A 21,802-nucleotide genomic window follows, 5' to 3' on the forward strand; every position below is an offset into this window, starting at 1 on the left:
CACGAACCCCACCGAAAACTAGGGGTGATCTCAGGTGCTCCAGAAGGGTAAGCAGATCCTGTTCCACATGCGGCACCCGTCGTGTTGCCTATGTGATTACAAATCCGGTAAATAGTCTAATTCGGTAGGTCAAATTCATGAAAGGGAAAGGGATTGTAGTTACGACGTAAGGAACATATCCGATATCATTTGTGAAACGGTTATTCCATAACGGTCAACCAACTCGTGAAGGTGTCCGTAAAATTTACGAAGGGATGATTTCAACTTCAAGACTTTTTATAATATCTAAATTTGAACATATAAAACAAGAAAAAAATGTATTAAAATTATTTCTAATAGCAAAACTGCTATTTGTCCATAGAAACAACGGAAATCAAATCTATAGTAAAAAAGCAACTTTGCACATGGTATCATAAATAAACAGCTGCGTCATGAGCGCATGCTACGCCCAGTGTCTTGTGTGGAAGTTTTATGCAATAATCATAAATGGTTTCTGAGAAAGTTTTCGGCAATAACCATATATTGTTTTTGAGATACGGCGGGACATGTGGACCCCCCTCTTTTTGTTTTTACAAAAAAATTAATATTAATCAAAACCAAAAAGTATACAGATCTTTAGATTAATATAACAAAGAAGTGTGTAAAGTGTTAAGTAATAATCATAAATTGTTTTTGCGATAAGGCGCGACATGTAAAAAAAAATTCCCCCTTTTTAACAAAATAATCAAGAACTAAAAAAAAAAGTTTTAAGCATTACCAAAAAGTATACAGATCTTAAAATTAATATAACAAAAAAGTGTATAAAGTTTTAAGCAATAATCATAAATCATTTTTGAGATACGGCGTGACATGTAAAAAAAACAACCTCCTTTTTTTACAAAATACTCAATAACTCAAAAATGAAATTTTGAACCATCACCAAAAGGTATACAGATCTTAAGATTAATATAACTTAGAAGTGTGTAAAGTTTTAAGCAATAATCAAAAATCGTTTTTGAGATGCAGTGCGACAAGGGAAATAAAACACACCCATGTTTTAGTTACAAAGTGCCGTAACTCAAAAAGTTTTAATCTTATATTCACCAAAAGTATACAGATCATTTGACCATCATAAGAAACAACTACTATATTAAGTTTCATGAAATTTGGATAAGTCGTTTTAAGTAACGGTGCGACATGTTTACGCCGGACAGACAGAGGGACAGACAGTCGGTACGACAGACAGACGGACAGACGGACGGACGCCGGACATTTGTATACCATAATACGTATAAAAAATTTCTGGAAACATAGTGCCTTAAAACTAAAACATATCTGACATAATTTAACAATATGTAATATCCACACAAAAGAATGGCTTATCATATGGTTTTATCACAGAATCATAGGATCACGAATATGCAACAAAAAATATTTCAGTAACTAAGTAAATATTCATTGCTTTAGTATAGGGCTGTCAAAACCGATGAAGACTGCGTTCTAAGCATCAGGAGCCAAACATATTTCAGTATCGTTATAAATATTCAAAGATAAACAGTTTTGCAGGACTGTCAGAATCGATGCAGACTCGGCTCTTGGCCTCAGTTATCAAACATATTTCAGTATCTTAATAAATATTCAAGGAGTAAATAGTTTTTGAAGGGCTGTCAAAATCAACTAAGTAAATATTCATTGCTTTAGTATAGGGCTGTCAAAACCGATGAAGACTGCGTTCTAAGCATCAGGAGCCAAACATATTTCAGTATCGTTATAAATATTCAAAGATAAACAGTTTTGCAGGACTGTCAGAATCGATGCAGACTCGGCTCTTGGCCTCAGTTATCAAACATATTTCAGTATCTTAATAAATATTCAAGGAGTAAATAGTTTTAGACTAGGTTTTCGGAACCAGGTACTAAACATATTCCAGCAACATAGTTAATATTCAAGGGTAAACAGTGTGTGCAGGACTGTCCAAACCGATGTATACTGGGTTCGTGGCATCAGCAATTACACGAACACCTAGATACGAGATAAAACCTTCAATACTGAAGGCAAGACCTGTGGCATCAACGATCTGTTTATAGGCCTCTGATTCTTTTCTGTACTGGGCAATAATTGCCTGGGCCTCGGTATGGGCTCTGGAATAGACAAAAGAAGGTAACTGTAACATGTGAAACATACATAACCTTTAAACTCTGTACATATATATACATTCTCTCATTGTGTTATTGTGCTATGGTAATTTTTTGTTTTCTTGTCTATAATTTGCGCTAATGTGCTTTGTCTATATATGCATTCATGTGCTTCTTTGTTACATATTTTTTATACAGTCATTAAAATTAGACACACTGTTGACTGCTGAACCCCTAATTTTGACATTTTTATCTATTATGCATGTTTTTTTATGTCAATATAGTGAAATTTGAGAAGACTGTTATACAAGTCAAGAAGTTTTGTTAGCTATTAAAGCAGTATTAATCACCATTTTCTACGTAAGATAATATCTGTACCTACTCAGAAATATGACGGTTGTTATCCATTTGTTTTATTTGTTTGAAATTTTCATTTTGCCCTTTCCGTTTTGAATTTTCAGTATTTTTTATGTTACTTTTTTCTACTTTAACATTTTTATACATTTTCCACTTTATCTGTGCACGGTTTGTACCATGTTTGGTGATAAACGTAAATACATTGTTAACGGCTTTGATGTATAAGGCACGGTGGCGGGACATGGACGCTTTCTTTTGGTTGCCCTACTGTTTCTAACAATAAATATGTCTTATTTAAGCATAAGATCGTCCAAGTTTTTTTCCATTGTCTCTAACGCTCTAATGGATCACACCCCCTTCTCACATTAATAGATCAACCCGTGTGTTCTGTACAAAACTACTTACTTGTTAGCTAAAATACGAGCATCTGACTCCGCCTTGTCAATAATTATCTTTGCTTGAGTTTCAGCTTCTCTTTGCTTCGTCGTCGCCTCAGTAAGTAGTCTTGGACGTTCATTGTTTGCTACTTGGATATCTTCTCTAGCTCTTTCTTTACTCCTAATTGCACTTTCATACTCTGACGGTCTATCTATATTGCTCACCTGCAATTATATCATATTCATAGTTAGAACCATTCAATAATTCAATCCAAATGTATTATCACCAGCTCAGTAGGTAGAACTTCGGTGTTGACGTGAATATCAATTATATGGTCATTTTTATAAATTTTCTGTTTGCAAAAGTATTAACTATTCAAAATACTAAGAATGTTCTTATCAAAGGCATAGATTACCTTATTCGTATCAGGCATAACTTTGTGGACTTTGGATCATTAATGAATACTCTTCAACTTTATACTTGTTTGGCTTAATTATTTTGATTTGAGCGTCACTGCCTGGTACCTTTGATAACTATTTACTGCATTGGTAAGAGTCGTGCAACAGAAAAAATAGCCTATGCGCATATTTTTTTTTTTTTGGCAGACAATTTTATGCACGAAGTCTTCCATTGGCGAAGTAATTTGTGAGTGTAAACAAGGTTTTGCATGTGTTTTTTGTTTGCTTTCTGATAATTGAATGTATAAACATGTTAAAATGTTTACTATACAAAAGATTTAAAGGCAATAGACAATGACTGATGTTGCGATACTTAATGATCTTTCTGGAAGTGAGATATGCCATGCAATGATTATACTGATGTACATCAAATATCTGATATTGCCATAAAGTGTATGGGTCCCCTTTAAGTTTCTAATCAGACATTTTGAAGAAAAAAAATGATGACGCCGCCATCATACACAGCACATTTAGTCAAGCCTCAAAGACTTCGTCAATATGATACAAAGAACATCACACTACAAATGCAATTTCTCTCTCTCATGAGATGCTTAATGTATTATTGTGTATTTTCATTGTGTGTAAGCCTTGGCCCACATAAGCGTAAAGCGCATTTTCGTTAACATTTTGTCAATTTTCAATAATGTGGTCATTTTTACAAATTTCCTGTTTACAAAACTTTGATTTTTTCGAAAAACTAAGGATTTTCTAAACCCAGGCATAGATTTAGTTAGCCGTATTTGGCACAACTTTTAACTCAATGCTCTTCAACTTTGTACTTGTTTGGCTTTATAGATATTTTGATATGAGCGTCACTTATGATAGTGCGTTGACAGAAGTGTAAAAAGTCGTCTAGATCGCGAGTTTAATCTCCCCAAATAACACACGGCTAAAAATGGTCTTAACTTAAAGACAAATATGTCTTCTTTCGTTTTTGCCCTGTCGTCAGAATTTCGTACGGTCACATTTTTCTAAAAAGTCGTTTTAATGACTAGTAGTATATTGGAGAGTTTCAACTCCCCTTTTTCAAAATGAAAAATTGTGTCTGTTTGTCTACATTTAATTGAAATAGTTTTTCCTGAAGCTATATTTATATGTCAAAATAGTCTATTCAGTACTTTAATTTCTTCTAATCTATAAAATTTGCGAAGTTTGACTGTTTAAAATTGTGGTAATTTTAATTGCAAATTTGGACACAAACTTTAGTTTTTTCTTCATAGTAGTAATAAAGATTATCCCATTATATTTTAAGCATATAGTATTTCATAAAACTAAAAAGAGATCAAAATTTCGGAACCAAAATATGAAAAAACCTTAAGAAATCAATGGAAAAAGAATGAGTAAAAAACTTTAATTTCAACACGGAACTCAATCACTTGCCTTCCGTCACATTTTGTGTATTAGTCAATAATTTGCTCTAAACTGGTAAATGAAATTACTACCTTTTTCGCTATTATATACACACATCTTTATCAAAGTGCACTGATATATGCCACATACGTTGTTTGTATATGTTTATATTCTATGATTTTTTTTTTAAAAACATTAAAAAAAAGTGTTATTGTAAAATAAAAATAATTGACGGATAGTTTCAGTAAATATTCCGTGATATGTCAAGTCCGTTGCAACTTGCTCCATTAAGTCCAAAGAAAAGACAAAAGTCGTTAAATTTTATGCAGTGCTTAAATAATATGCCCCCCAAAAAAATCGACTGAAATTTTGAGTTAATTTACCAGTATAGGGAAGTCGATTTTTGTATCTAAATTGGATACAAGATTGGATGAGGTGAACATGTTAATTTGAAGAACTCCGTGAAGGCAGATTATCATCGTTCGTGCTACAAAAGTTACACTAGTAAACATATGTGTTCCCCTTTTTAGAGCAAAGAAGCTTCTTATCTCTGATATTCAATGACGACATACAATTATCTGTTGTCCCTTAGTTTCGGGTATTTGTAGGCGTTCTAGAATGCAGTCGTTCAACTCGAGCGCTTTTATTTTGTTGGAACAAAACATTTTCAAAAAAGTTTGAATCAGATGAGCGTATTAAGAATGTTTTATCCGTGTCAGACAAAGTTAAAGTTGAAATAGTTTCCCGTCCATCTTTTAAACTTCAAGCACTCTGTCATTCTGTTTGCATTGCAAATAATTTGCTAAAAAAGAAAAACGAAAATAAAATCCAAATCCGTGGAAGCAGATATCTCAGATCAAAAGTGATTAAAAACACCCTAACCTGTAAATCAGTAATTATTGCATGGAGCTCTTCATATCTTAATTCAATTTGTTCTTGGACTTTTTCCTGGAAAATTGCTCGTTCAGCTTGGAATTGTGACGTATTGAAATAACTGCAAGATTCGTGTAAAGCAGATCTTCCTGAAACATAAATAAATGCAAACTCCGAAACAGTGGTAACGATCTTCTTGCTATGCTACCAATCGGCAATCCTCGGGTGAATACGCTACTTTCCCACTATCTTAGATGGAGACACGGAAACGGCCGAGTTGTGACGAATGGCTAAAAATACATTTTTATGGAAGCAATATGAGCTGATAGACAAAAAAATGTCAGCCATTCAGCAGACGCGTTACATCCAAAATCAAATTATCAAACAAAAACATTTGTTTCCTGATTATGTATGATTATTTTATGTTTAGAAGATGATTCAGCGACTTCTATTGGTCAGTGTCCTCTCGATGTTGCGATCGATAGTGATTAGTCGGGTTAAAGATATAACTGCATTTCTGAGAACATTTATGCAGCCATCTGCGTTTCTAAAGTCTATTATCACCGCCCTTAAAACTTTCAGCCAATCAGTAGACGTATTACATCCAAATCAATTTATCAAACAAGAACATTTGTTTCCGTTGTATGTCTGATTATTTTATGTTAAGTTAAGATTTAGATTATTTTTAGGAATGACTGTAATATATTTTTTGTCTATGAAGTAATAACATCAAAAATGTGGTGCACAATGAATAACCCACGTAGATTGTTATTTTAAAGTATGCACCAAATGTTTTATGTTATTTAGAATAGACAAAAACAAATATTACAGTCATTACATGTACTTTTAATTTAATTCTAAATTCCATTTCAAACGGAGTAAATCATGAAAAAACGTTGATGAAGCCAAGATCACATGAAATAAATGACTATAAGCTGATAAACAAAACACTGTCAGCAAATCAGAAAGTTCGTATAATCCAAAATTAAATTATAAGAAGATATACTTGCATTTCTGAGAACATTTGTGTGGCCATCAACGCATCAGAAGTTTATCATCACCGCCCTCAGAACTTTCAGCCAATCAGAAGATTCGTTACATCCAAAATTAGATTATATAAAGATTATATACCTGCATTTATGAGAACATTTGTGTAGCCGTCTAAGTTTCTAAAGTCCATTATCACAGCCCTCAGTTTGGAAGATTTCACTTTATATTGATATGTCACATCCAGGGTTATTTTCACTCCATCTTTGTTTAAACACTACAAGTAGAAGAAATGATATACAATCTTTCGACACAACTCGGCTGATTCCGTACCTCATCCATCTTGATAGGAGGAGAGAAGCGGAGTCACCTGAGCTCTACCGTCAAACAAACGAAATGGCCATTGAATGTAGCCAACATTCACCCCACGGGCGTAGATTTTTGCGTTTTTTGTATACCGAAGACCCCTGTAAATATAGTCCTGTAAATATATATTGTGAACTTTTAAAACCCGATTCTGAAAAGAAGTGCTCCTTTGAAGGAGGGAATTCCTTACACAGATACAGATGCAGATTGCCGATTCGATATGTATACATTATATTGATCGAAAATAGTAGAAAAGTAGAAATAAGTCTGTAGTAAAACGTTTCATTATGAATTTAAAACGTCATTGACATGATGATTGATTTATTTATTATATAATTTATTTTTGTATTTAACCCAACTTTTAGTGATACATGGGCCATTTCGTTGCGGTCAGTGTCTAGTGATAGTGGAAATTGGAGTGCCAGAAGAGAAGGCCAAGCTTTGTTACACTAGTCATGACAAACAAAATTGTCAAAACCATCACATCAAAATGTTTTTTTCTTAACTAAGTTTCAAGTTAATGTGACAAAAAAACTATGTTTATCATATGTCACATATATAACTACTATAAACCAAAAGTTAAACCTCATAACAGAATAGTGCAATATCATGCGGACTGCTCATATTATCACATCCCTTTAATATATAGCCTGTTATAAACGTATAGATTTCAGAGCTGTCTTGAAATGCAATTCATCCCTTCGTAAATTTTACGTACGCCATCACGAGTTGGTTGACCGTTATGGAATAACCGTTTCACTGATGATATCGGCTATGTTCCTTTCGTCGTACCTACAATCCCCTTCCCTTTCATGAATGTGACCTACCGAATTAGACTATATATCGAATTTGCTATAACATGGGCAACACAATTGGTGCCACATATGGAGCAGGATCTGCTTACCCTTCCGGAGCACCTGAGGGGTATGTGTTGTTTGTTTGTGTTTATTCTTTCGTTTTCTACGTTGTGTCATGTGTACTATTGTTTACAAATGAAATTGCGAAAGGAAATTGGGAATGTGTCAAAGCGACAACAACCCGACCATAGAGCAAACAACAGCTCAAGGCCACAATGGGTCTTCAATGTAGCGAGAAACTCCTGCACCCGGAGGCGTCCTTCATCTGGTCCTTAACAAATATATATACTAGTTTGTCTGTTTGCCTTTTTTATATTTAGCCATGGCGTTGTCAGTTTATTTTCGATTTATGAGTTTGATTGTCCCTCCTCTGGTATCTTTCGCCCCTCTTTCATTAAAGATTCTCAATCTGTGATCGTCTGTTTACAGGGATCTGACATTACTCATACCTGCCAACTGTCACTATTAGCGGGAGATTTCCCCCATGAAGGCTTCTAAATGGAAATTTTGAAAGAGCAATTTTGTCTTCAACTTTAAACAAAACTGTTAATTTCACAACTGCTATTGGCTTTTAAAAGTATAAAGAAGCCAACAAACAACATAAAATTACATTTGAAGGCCCCCCTTGAAGCTTTCGCAGGACTGTAAGAGCCATCTTGCACGCAAAACCCCCCAGGGACATTTTGAAATCAACCAATGAAATGTTGCCTTCAAATTGTTGTACGTGTGTATCATAATAAACTCATCATAGATACCAGGATTGAAATTTTGTATTTGCGACAGATGCACTTTTCGTCTACAAAAGACTCATCAGTGACGCTCGAATAAAATAAAAAAAGGTTTTGACAAATACAGCTATGGTAATCAATTTCTGAGGTAGAAAAGTATTAGTATTTTAAAAATTCAAAGTTTTGTAAACAGCGAAGTGCGATTACTGGGCTGTTAATACATGTACCATCACATCGGGGAATAAAAACTCCACAAGCAGTGGCATCGACCAAGTGGTTGTAAATAAACATTTCATAGATACCAGGATTGAAATTTTGTATTTGCGACAGATGCACTTTTCGTCTACAAAAGACTCATCAGTGACGCTCGAATAAAAAAAAAAAAGGTTTTGGCAAATACAGCTATGGTAATGAATTTCTGAGGTAGAAAAGTATTAGTATTTTAAAAATTCAAAGTTTTGTAAACGGCGAAGTGATGATTACTGGGCTGGTAATACCATCACATCGGGGAATCAAAACTCCACAAGCAGTGGCATCGACCAAGTGGTTGTAAATAAACATATCATAGATACCAGGATTGAAATTTTGTATTTGCGCCAGACACGCGTATATCCTTTACAAAAAGACTCATCAGTGACGTTTGAATCAAAACAAGATTAAAAGACCAAATGAAGTAAGAAGTTGATCAGGATGAAATCTTGGAATCCAGGATGATTGTTAAAACAGAAATAGAACAGAGCGTTGTGAGATCCTTGTAATCAGACCGTGGAAACAACATCAGATTGAATAATTGTATACTAATAATACGGGCATACGAGATGGGTGTCAGAGCCAAACAGATAAAGGACTGGAAACCAGTCTAACTTGTATACTTACTTCTAAGTCATCGAAAGTCAGTGACTTGTATGTACTGGGGAAAATAATAAATTCGTATCCCGGGGGTCCCAGATGTAAACCTTCTCTTAAAGTTTCCGTGCCTAGATCCTTTTGGAAAGTGTCATACTTGATTCCAACTGAAAATAAACATTATGTTTTTTTAACTGAGTCACGCCATTTGAATTGATATTTTAAAGTGTGTCTTTCTATTTTGTGAGGTTACACTATTGTTTCAGATAAGGATGAATGTTTGTAAAACGTTAAAACCTGTTGCAATTGTTTGCACCTGTCCTATGTCAGGAATCTGATGTTCAGTAGTTGTTGATTGTTGATGTGGTTCATAAGTGTTTCTCGTTTTTTTTATATAGATTAGACCGTTGGTTATCCCGTTTGAATGGTTTTACACATGTAATTTGTTATGCCCTTTATAGCTTGCTGTTTGGTGTGAGCCAAGGCTCCGTGTTGAAGACCGTACCTTGACCTATAATGGTGTACTTTTAAAAATTGTTACTTAGATGAAGAGTTGTCCCATTGTCACTCATACCGCATCTTCTTATATATATCATATCCGCTAGATTTAGAAATATTTTTGCATTTTTGAAATTGAAAATTAATCAAGAGGGTATGGATGGGGTCCTCCGTTTCTGTTTTCTCTAATGTTTTGTGCATTGTTCTATGACTTAAGAAATAATAGCTATTCTGTAGTTACCATTCGTTTACGTACCCTTATCTAGGAGAATAACGGATTCTACCGAGCATTGCCGAATGCTGCAGTTACTTGATAACTGTATTCTGGATAGCAATGTCGATTTTTCTATGGTCGGGTTGTTGTCTCTTTGACACATTCCCCATTTCCATTCTCAATTTTATTCTTTTCTGTATTTAGTATATTTTTACCAATAGGCAATTATTTAGGTTTTCACAATTATTCTTTATATTTTAGCACACCATTAATCTTTATTCTTTGTTTGGTGGCCCATTTTTTTATAGTCTTTATTCTCTTTGCCCATTATTTTCTATTCTAAAAACCTCATCCACATCGTCCCTCAATTATTTTGATATTCGTAAATATACGTATGATTCATGATCAATCATGTGAATGAAATAAAGTCATGATTAGAGCCGTAACGTAGCGGTTAGCATCGAACTACAAAGTGACACAAATATTCCTGGTTCGATAATTTACCCGGGGAGAAAGTCCCATATATGGACTTAATTCTCTACCCTTTCTTGACACCATTTGCGGGTATGGTCTTGAGAAACAATGATAGTCCGTCGGAAGCGGACAATAAATGACTGACCCCAAAAGATAGAGCAATATCTCTTGCACGTAAAAGACACCCTTGTAGATTTCGAAATGAGCAGTGTATACGTAATGCCTCTACAAAGCAGTACTCGCACCTGTGGAAAGGGATTACTATTAGTTGTAATAACTAATTTCCCAATCCACTATACACATGATGAATAAATATAGATAAACTAAAGTGAAGATACATATTGAATAATGTTTGTTTTTGTATAAGTACTTATTTTGTATATGATAAAATCATTAGCCACGGAAGAGGGTCTGGATGGGGTTAACAGATGATAATGGGCAAAAAGTGCAGAATTAAGGTTAACAATATCAAAGATGTTCTATAAAGAATAGAGAAATTTAAAAAAAAAACAATAAAGAATATAATAGACTAGGGGGTGCTTATAAGTATCAAGAATAGAAAATAACAGACAATATTTATAAAGAATAGAAAAATATAAACAAAAAATAATAAAGAATATAGAATATAGAATAGTGGGGTGCTAAAAGTATAAAAAGTATAAAACGTAAAAGTCAGAGTTTACACAAATGAAGAACCCATCTTCTTGACCCTCATGTTATGATTAGAATTACGATATATCCTGAATTTTCATGCCTATTTTTAAAAATGGAGAAAATCTTAAATGGGACGAACAATTTCGAATATATTATTGAAAGTGTTATAATGAAAATAAATGAAAACGATATAAATAAACTGTAAATTAAAAAAATAGAAAAAAAACATGGTCGGATTAAAATTGTGATATCTTTCGCAGATATTTGAATACTGAATACAATAAATACATAATACTATTTTTCTCTAAAAAAATTAAAACCACATGCACTTTTGCCTTTTTCGCCGAAATAAATTTAACTGGTGCTGTGTTTAATAAATGTTTATCAAGGAATTTTCTCATTTTCAGTCCTGATCATGTGAATTTGTACAACTGCACCCCCCTTTTTTATGATTTTATCATTTTTAAAAAAGTTTCCATCCTGTGTCTATCATATTCAATGACAATTTCAAGTCCTATATCGAGTATATGCCCCATATGTCGTTACATGTGTTGACAAGTATATTACCTTCGCCTGTGGCCAGTTTTTTCATTGACGTGCCGACCAAGACGGCGATAAGTATAACGCCACCTATCAGTAAAGCACATATGAATATGCAGACTTTTCCTGCCGAACTATTGTCACCCATTGTGATCTATTTTGTCCTGTAAAAAAAAATTATGATGTGAATTGAAAATAAAAACTTAAAGCGCTAGTATGGAAAAAAAGTAAAATCACAAAAATACTGAACTCCGAGGAAAACTCAAAACCGACTGGCAAAAGAGGTAGATTAAAAAAAGAAGATGTGGTATGATTGCCAATGAGACAACTATCCACAACAGACCAAAATGACACAAACATTAACAACTATGGGTCACCGTACGGCATTCAACAATGAGCAAAGCCCATACCGCATAGTCAGAGCCAATTTACCGGCAATTTGTTTCATTCGATAAGATAGGTTAAATCATGTTTTAAATAGCCTGATAGATGCTTATTATAGTAAATGAAAATACATTACATCATCTATGTTCATTCCTTGAACAGGTATTCATACAAAAACAAGCTTAATTGAAGGCCAAGACTATTGATTTTTTAACTTTGATTCTATTTTATTATTAACACCCTTTATGCAAGGTGCCATACCACGTAACTTGGCAATGAGCCAAATGATATCGAACAAATTCAAATCGTGATTTTCTCATTCTGAATATATGTTTATCTGTATATACGTATTTAATTTGTCTTGGGCTTTTAAGGTTTTATCATCTATAAGATAAGATAAGACAAGATAAGATAATGTTTATATCTTAACCGGAGAACATCTTACATCAGTGAGGGCCCTCATGGGGTTTTTGATTATGTGATTACTTGGCCGTTTTTTTAATGATTATTTGATTATTAAGCCAAATATTTCATGATTATTTGATTACCTAGGACCGTATTTTTAGTTTATGATTATTTGATTACTAAAGATAAGCAAATATTTAATGATTATGTGATTATATTGGCAAAAAAAAGGTGATTATGTGATTTCTAGGACCCCCCCCCCCCCCACCCATGAGGGGCCTCATCAGTTGGTCATAGATTACACTGTGTTGCTAACACATGTTATATTGACTTTTCTGTCATTTTAGCAAATCGGCCCTTCGTTGTGATACAGATGCAACTGCTTCTGGGTGTTTTACCTACAATTACGATTTGTAGTGTAACTGATTTGTTCTGTTGTGTTATTTTCTGATGACGAAGGCACCGGTGTAGGAACGGTGGTAAAAATTTAAGTTCTAGTATCTATACAGTTTGTGAATTGGCGACAAAATTGTTGTTAACTGCATTTGTTACATATATATATAATACCATGTTCAAAAAAGGTTCGGAAAAAATGTTTTTTGTTGTTTTGAAACTTTTATACCATGGCCTTATTTTAAGTTATGTGTATAGTATTACCAATGTTATTTCAACTGATCGGGCGGAGCTAGGTTTTAATTTGCATAAGGACAGTCTATTTGAAGATGTGTGTGATAAGGATGATTGCCGTTATAATTATTACTGATTTCTAATCACCTATCAGTGTCATCAAAGGAATTTACGAAAGAATTACTGAACACTTCATTGATGAGTTTATCCTAATACACCTATCTATAGATGGACTGGTTTATTATGAGCGAACCGGTTAAACTCCGCCCAGTCAAGTGAAATAAATTGAGTAATACACCCGCTTCATTTTTATAGAACTAATTCTTGTGTTATTGGATATGTATATGCACCTACATCAGTTTGACGGCAGTTGTCCTTTGAATATATGTAATAAATGTAAACACATGAACAGAAAGTAACTCAAGAGTATGGACAGTCATAGGATTGCACACAATAAGCGATACATTATTTTTTCTTTGATACATGTAAAATGATATACTAGTAAATTATATAGTCGAAATGAACCAGAATGTAATAAGGACACACTAAACCAATTTCATTTTTGAGGGGAAAATTAGTATGAATAACAACAGTCCTAAAAAGTATAACTTTTTCTGGTTTGAAATGTCCTTCTCGGGGGATTCCCTATTTTTCCACCTAAAAACACCCGAACATCCGCATATTGGACTTTCATCCTTTTTTTAGGGTTAAGTTTACTATTGATTACACGTATCATAATATATGTAAATCGAGAAATTGATCAAAAAACATTTTTTGTTTTTATAGTAAATTTTATTCGGTCGGCACTTTTTGAAATTGGCCCTCCTATGAAAAAAATTCCCGGCAAATTGACCCTACCTCTTTAAAACTCAAACACATCAAACAAATAGATAATAATATTCCTGATTAAGCATAAGAAGTGCAGTAATCACAGCTATACATTGTATATTGTTCTTTTAGTAGTTCAAGTATTCATCGAAAGACAGACGTGCATCTAATAAAGATATTTATTGTTGCATGTTTGCATATATCCAGATGCAATGCATTTTTTTTTACAATACATTAATAATGATACTGTTTAAGTGGGCAAAGGCCGTTTGCGCTTTTTTTACCTGTAAAACGATAGGACATTTGCGCTTCAAATACTATGAACATTTGCGCTTTAAATTTTGATTCACCTGTATTAAATTGACCGGACATTTGCGCTTTTTGCCTATCGTCGTCAATCTGTAATTTTAAGGAGAAGCAATATTACGTAGATGAATTATATTTAACTTAGATTTTCCATTATTATGACAAATGGTGCAGAATCCTTCCATGCCCACTTTAATGAACAGTTCTACTCACTCATTCTGTTCTGTAAATGTTGTTTTTCTTTTTGAAGAGCTCGAGTATCATTTAACAACAGTCGGTTAATTACATTACGATTTGTTATATTGATGAACAGGCACCACAGAATTGAAAAACAAGATTATTTATTTGAAATATGGGAGAAATACCAGTCAGAACAGATAATTTAACAAGAGCTATTTTTTTCGGTTCTTTGGTTCAGATATCAAGCGAAAACTGACCTGTTATGACTGTACGTGTTAACTTGTCTTAAGAATGTTTTCTTTTACTAGTTTTAGCTGTATATAAACTTTTTAACATATATCAATGTGCTAAGAAATGTGCTATGCAATGATTTTTAAACTTTTAACTCTGAGAGGTCAAACCTGCGGGTCTCAAGCCCGGATAAAAAAAGGGGGATAGTAAAAAAACCAAATATTGCAAATGTCTATTTTTAAAAAGCGCAAAATGTCCTATGATTTGAAACGCAAGTGTTCAAAAATAAATGCACAAATGTCCTATGAAAAAGCGCAAACGCCCCGCACTGGGTTAAGTAGTCAATTTCAACTGGACAAAGATCGGTCTTTTTGTTCTTTAACTTTAAACATCCCTTATAGACAAACGGACGCTATACTTCGACTACAATTTCACGATTTTACTGCTGGACGGGATAGAAAAATATTTTTCTTTAAAGAATTCTTCTACGCGGTGTATTATACACCGGTAAAGATACTTCCAATAAACTTTCATCAGTATTTCGAGCGCGGTGTACTTTGAGTGTACTTTTTCTTTGCCAAACTTTCTTATCTAGGGTAACAATAAACTGAAATATGTTATTTTGCGAGAAAAAAAACTAACGTATTTTTAAAACAATACCAACTAAATCGGAGTCCATGCACTTGCTTCATTGCAGCAATTTTATTTGGAAGAACGTGTATACAGCGGGACCCCTGGTTTTGTGGGTTATTATCTTTTTTTTTTTTGGGGGGGGGGGGGGGTCGCAATCCACAACACAATGCACTGAAAACTTGAGAAAACATCATCCACCATGCATTATTCTACCGAAAACTAAAACTTAAGCATTATGAAGTCCTATGTAATCTACTCTGAAATCGTGGGTAAGGTGTAAACAGCTCATGAACGAATTTTGTTCAAAGAAAATTATATCCAAGAATATTCTAATATCTAATTTATTTTTGTGTGTGTGGAATGTTGGGGGCTTAATTTCAAAATCCTACAATAAATTACATGACCCCTCATTTCTAAAACAGATCATTCATTATGATATTATACTATTGACAGAAACAGATTTGGGATATAACACCCCTATTAGTGTTGAGGGATACAATTTTTTCCCAGTTTGTAGAGTACAGTCCTCTAATTCAAGATTTTACGGAGGTTTTGGTATACTAATAAAGAATATTATCCGTCCAGGCATAAACATTTTGCAAAATACAAGTAAAGATTATCAGTGGATTAAACTGAATAAGAACTTTTTTAATCTAACAAATGATATATATTTGTGTCTAGCTTATATAATTCCAAGTATGTCAAGTTATTTACATCAGTCTGATGATGATGTATTAGATAGTATTGAAAAGGATATGACATGCACTTATAAACAGTTAGGAGATATTATATTATGTGGTGATTTGAATGCTCGGTCAGGATCTGAGCCAGATTTTATACAAAATGATGTTTATGATACTCACTTACCTATATATAATGATTATGATTGTGATACTATTCAAGATGTAAGACATAGTTATGATAGTAAGGTTGATGTTAGAGGTAAACAGTTATTAGATTTATGTATATCTACAAAAATGAGAATTTTAAATGGAAGAGTATTGGGAGATTTGTATGGTAAATTTACATGCCATAGTTACCCACAGGATCGAGTGTTGTAGATTATGTTATTGTCTCAGAGGCACTTTTACCTAAAATTTTATCTTTCAAAATATCAGATTTCATCCCAAATTTTTCAGATTGTCGTAAGTTGTCTTTTGGAATTTTAGCAACTTATTCTTCACATTTGTCTGTTAATAAGTTAAAAATGAATGCATTTCCGGGTGGTTATAAGTGGACAAAATCATCAACCAGTCACTTTCAAGATGCACTTTGCCACCCTGTTTGCCAATCTCTTTTAAATAATTTTATGAATCATGATTATGACAATGAAGATTCAGAGAGAGCAGTTCCTGATTTTTTAAACATACTAAATGTTGCTGCTACAAAGGCAAATATTTTTCGCCATAAATCATCTAAAAAAGAAAACCTAATTGTAAATGGTTTGATTTTGATTTAGGTGTAAAGAGGAAAATTCTAGTATCTAAAGGAGAATTATTGTCAAAATTTCCGTATGATCCTATTGTCAGAGGTTCATATTTTAAATGCTACAGAGAGTACAATAAATTGCGTAAATATAAAATGCGCACATTTAAACAGTCCATCCTGATTAGCCTTGACAATTTAAGAGATTCTGATCCAAAACAATACTGGAAACTTATAAATTCTTTAAAGGAGTCTACAGATGATAGTAAAGGAAAGTCAGTAGAACCAGAAGCCTGGTTTAATCATTTTTCAGATCTTCAATAAGTGAGACAAGAATTAAAGAAATTAATTCTATAATAGAAAATATGGAAAAAAATAAAACTTTTTGTGAATTAGATTATAGATTATCCACTAAAGACCAGCCTCAGGTCTGGATGGTATACCTAATGAGATGCTAAAGGCAGGAAGTTTAGTTCTAAATCCTTTAATTCAGAAACTGTTTAATCATGTTTTTTCATCTGGTATTTATCCAATGCAGTGGTCATCAGTCTATTTATCTGCTGTTTTTAAGTCTGGTGATCCAAGTAAAACAGATAATTATCGTGGCATTGCCATTAATTCTTGTGTTGGTAAATTGTTTAACTCTGTTTTGAATAACAGACTAGATAAATTTTTGGTAAAAGAATCAGTGACTAATCCATGTCAAATTGGATTTAAAAAAAAATGTAGACCATCTGATCATGTTTTTGTTTTAAAAACCATTATTGATAAATATATAAGTAAAAAAGGGGGCAAACTATTTGCCTGTTTTGTAGATTTTAAACAGACTTTTAATAAAGTGATCCATCGGGGTATCACAGATATAAGCTCTTAACAAACAATATTACTGGAAAGTTTTATTCTATCATTAAAGACATGTATAGTAAAAGTGACCTCTGTGTTAAAATTGATAATGAAATGACTCCATGTTTTAAATCATTTATAGGGGTTAGACAAGGTGATGTTTTAAGCCCAAATATTTTTAAAATATTTATCAATGATCTACCTGACAAGTTTTTATCTTGTCCTGATCCAGTAAATATTAATAACCGTACGGTAGAGTAGACTGTCTTATGTATGCTGATGATGTAGTAATTTTTTCAGAAACACAGGAAGGCTTGCAAAAGAGAATTAATATGTTACATGAATATTGTGTAGAATGGTGTTTTGATGTAAATTTAAAAAAAGACAAAAAGTATAATTTTTAACAAGCCAGGAAATTTTTTAAAATGCTGTTTACGTTTTGGAGGTAAAGAGATTGAAAGTGCAAAATTATATAGATATCTTGGAATCAAATTTACATCTAGTGGTTTATTTAAGCAGTGTAAAGATGAATTATACAACAAATCTTTAAAAGCTTGTTTTAAGCTACAGAGATGCTTGTCATCATCTAACCCTAGTATTGCCACTTTTTTACATCTTTATGATCATACAATTAAACCCATACTATTATATGGCAGTGAAATATGGGGAATGTTTAGAACAGATTCAGCTGCTTGTAAAAAAGATAATGTTTATATATTAGAAAAAGTCTTTGGTCAGGATTCTTCTGAAAAATCTCACACCAAATTTATGAAATACATTCTTGGTGTAAACAGAAAGTCAAGTAATATAGCTGTAATGTCAGAGCTTGGTAGATTTCCTATGTATTTTACTGTCATTTTATCAATGTTAAAATATTGCCATAGACTGGAACATTTGACAGAAGGACTATTATATGATGCGTTTATATGTTGTAAACAATTACATAGCTCTAATGTAAATACATGGTAATCTAGTATAGATTTTATTCAGAGAGAAATTGAATTACCAAATTTTGACCAATCAATTGGTTCTTTATGTCAGTATGTTAAAAATAAACTATGTAAAAGTTATGTCTCTTTTTGGAATAAACTGAAGTATCAAACAATTAACTCTGAAAAAGGGAAGCTTGGTACTTATTTTTCCATAAAAAATTGTTTTAAAAAAGAAAAATATTTAGAATTGCAGGACTTCAAAAAAAGGCAGTCAATTTGTAAATTAAGAATAGGTGCTCACTCTTTAAAAATTGAGACAGACAGATATTCAAAAAAGCATATAAAAAGATCTGAGCGTCTTTGTACTAATTGCTCACTTGTTAAAGTTGAAGATGAGCTTCATTTTTTATTAGAATGCCCTCTTTATGATATTCAAAGGGACGATTTTTTTCAAGACATTTCTAACAATTGTTATAATTTTATAAACTTAAATAAATCTTCTAAATTTTTATGGCTCTTGACCCAAGAAAATGTTACTCTTATGGAAAAAACTGGGTTGTTATATTTGTGACTGTTTTGAATTAGGAGATCAGGCATGAACACTGACATTTAGTCAAGTAAATAATTTGAAAATAAATACATATGCATGTATAATGTGATTTTATTATTCTTTTATTCACAATATATATGTGGTTTTAGCTTGATTCTGACCAATGCTTATATTCCAATTATATATGTATATGCCCCTTTATTGCTGTTGTTACTAATTATGTAAATCAATTGTATCTGATTTTATGCCCTTTATGGGCCCTGTAATTTGGGAAATAAAAATATTCTATTCTATTCTATTCTATCCGGCTGTAAGATTTAGGATACTCTTGTTGAGTCTAGTTTAAAAAAAAATACGAAGTTTCATCTGCACATTTCTTTCGTTTTAATGTATATCTAAAAGTATTAATCATTAACTTATTATTTTGCTTAACCATTGAGTAACTCAATTGAGAGCGTGTTCAAAAGTTTTATCTTTTGTATGATCGATGGATGTCTTTCGCATTCTTGGATTGTAAAACACAGGGAATCTAAGGTCGAGATTTTCTATCAAGTTAGCAAAATTGGATGCATGAATGCAGATTTTCAATGTGAATTTTCACTTAAAAGATCCAATTTATAAGAATATAACTTATAGATATCAATACTTTTACTAGTGTAGATTATTATTGGTTGTTTTTTAAATGTTTTCAAAATGGCATTTTAAGGGGAGGTAACTCTAAAACGGTACATTTTCAGACGGAATCTACATGGTAATACCCTAATTTTTTTAGCTGAAAAAAAAAAGTACGTTGACCCTATCTTTTCTTTCAACATTCTCAAAGCATTGTCTGAAAGCTAACTTTTCCTTATTTATTTTTTTTAACAATTCTGTCATTTTGTTAAGTTTATAATCAGAAAGTGGTGTTTTTCCTGTATAATCCATACAAAAAGTGTCATTTTGTCACAACCTGTAGCTTGAGAAAATGGACGGTGACCTTTCATATCTACTTTTTTTTTTACATATATCAATAGATACTACGTTTTGGCAAAGTATGAACAAATTCTATCATTTTTATTTTATACTCCCATACCCCCTTAAAACTGTTTTGTGTCATACACGTCAGACGTTATATGATTTTGGCTACTAACTGTAGTATTATCTGTCTATAATATTGACCATTGAGATAACCTGGTGAAAGGTCAATATACATTCCAGAGATTCGTGTGAAATGATGGGAAACAGTATCAATTATTATTTTTATCAAATTGCACGATTTACAAATATGTATACAGTGAAACCTTTTTAAACCGAACCTCATCGGGACTTAGGATTTTGTTCGGTTTTGGCCGATGTTCGGTTTCATCAGGTTCAAAACGCACAAAATTTGATATGACGGTGCTTACGAACATGTTTGGTTTATATAGGTTTTCGGTTTATACAAGATTAGGTTTAGTCAGGTTTCACTGTACTATATATGAGGGTCTCGATGGGATTTCACCGAATATATAACGAGGGTTTACCGTTAAAACTGCAGAAAAAATATTGAAAAATAGAGAATAAAGGGGTTTTGGATGGAAATCCTTTATAAATGTAGTCTAGGATTACAAAATGTATTAGGCTATTTTATCTGAAAATAATTGGCAAAATTCATCACGAATTTAGAAAAATAGCCTAATAACTACATTAATAAAGGGTCCCCATCAAGACCCCAAATACATCGGTTCTTGTTAGGTTTTGCATATTACAGTTACTATTTATTATGCAAACGAATGTTAATTGAAAATGAACGAATACAATTCAGTAGAATAATAAAAAAAAAAATCCATTTCTGAGGCAAAATATAGATTAATTTCAAATTTAGATTTATCTCCGGATCATTACTGTATTAAATCTACGATAACTTTATTTAATCACACCGAAACTCTGGCAAGTTTAAAGACCTTTAAAGAGAGAACCGGGAAATAATAATTAATTATATAATTCACTGTGATCTTCTCCTCTGTCATCTATCCCTCCCTAGAAAAGGGGAGAATTTAGAGAGCAGAGAAAAAAAAGAAGAAAGAATTACAAACATATATACATGCAAATTTTACACTCAAAAATTATAAATCAAAACAAAACTATATATATTCCACTAAAACGTAAAATTAAAACAATACTTTTTTAAAACAAATTATAGTATTTATTATCGACAACCATTGTAAAATTAATAATAAATAGACAGTCGCATGCAGATTTAATTGCACATGCATTTAAAATTACGAATAATACTTATCAATTGCTTGTCGATCACTGCTGGATCTCGTTGGATCAATAGCGATGGAGAAAATCTTGATTAGGTGCATACACACCTACATGCACTGAACAAAACAGTATGTCTGCAATTATATTTACCCCTGTCACTAAGCACATATACACATACAAAGAAAACATTTCTTATTGTAAGAGTTCAATAAACTTGGGGTTCTGATTGAGAAGGGGTTATGTCTGGGTCTAGGGACGTGTCATATACATGATCGACCTGAGATTGCGATTTATAAGTGCACATTGGGATGTATATGATGACGAATTTTAACTTTATTTATTGAATGCTAAATCAATAAACAGTCAAGGAAATTGTGTTTACTAGATAGATTAAGGTGGTACCCAACACCTGAACTAAAATTAATTTGGCTCGTTTAATTTTATTAAAATTTTGACAAAGTATTTACTTTGACCCTTTGACAAAAATATAAAAATTTCAAAAAATTTGAACCAACCGTTTAATCAGAAAAATTGCACT

The 21,802-nt window shown here is 32.5% G+C and overlaps 1 protein-coding gene across 1 annotated transcript; it reads right to left on the bottom strand.

Annotated features, from left to right (window-relative positions):
* Positions 1-1,866: 1,866 nt before the first annotated feature.
* LOC134694593 (uncharacterized) lies at positions 1,867-21,417 on the bottom strand. Its single transcript, XM_063555622.1, has 7 exons — positions 21,292-21,417; positions 11,722-11,858; positions 9,345-9,481; positions 6,662-6,794; positions 5,540-5,679; positions 2,877-3,073; positions 1,867-2,120 (listed from the first exon to the last, which is right to left on the bottom strand). Exons 2-7 carry the CDS (start codon positions 11,840-11,842, stop codon positions 1,925-1,927), a joined length of 924 nt encoding a protein of 307 aa, XP_063411692.1. The 5' UTR covers positions 11,843-11,858; positions 21,292-21,417; the 3' UTR covers positions 1,867-1,924.
* Positions 21,418-21,802: the final 385 nt, after the last annotated feature.

This window comes from Mytilus trossulus, chromosome 13 (genome assembly GCF_036588685.1).
Source record: "Mytilus trossulus isolate FHL-02 chromosome 13, PNRI_Mtr1.1.1.hap1, whole genome shotgun sequence".
Classification (NCBI taxonomy): domain Eukaryota; kingdom Metazoa; phylum Mollusca; class Bivalvia; order Mytilida; family Mytilidae; genus Mytilus; species Mytilus trossulus.

What these genes read in the sequence shown, in the direction of transcription:
- LOC134694593 (XM_063555622.1), bottom strand. Translation starts at nt 11,842, where the DNA reads ATGGGTGACAATAGTTCGGCAGGAAAAGTCTGCATATTCATATGTGCT. An exon ending in AAAACTGGCCACAGGCGAAG is followed by an intron (nt 9,482 to 11,721) that starts GTAATATACTTG and finishes GTTTATTTTCAG; the next exon opens with TTGGAATCAAGTATGACACT. An exon ending in CAATAATTACTGATTTACAG is followed by an intron (nt 3,074 to 5,539) that starts GTTAGGGTGTTT and finishes ATATAATTGCAG; the next exon opens with GTGAGCAATATAGATAGACC.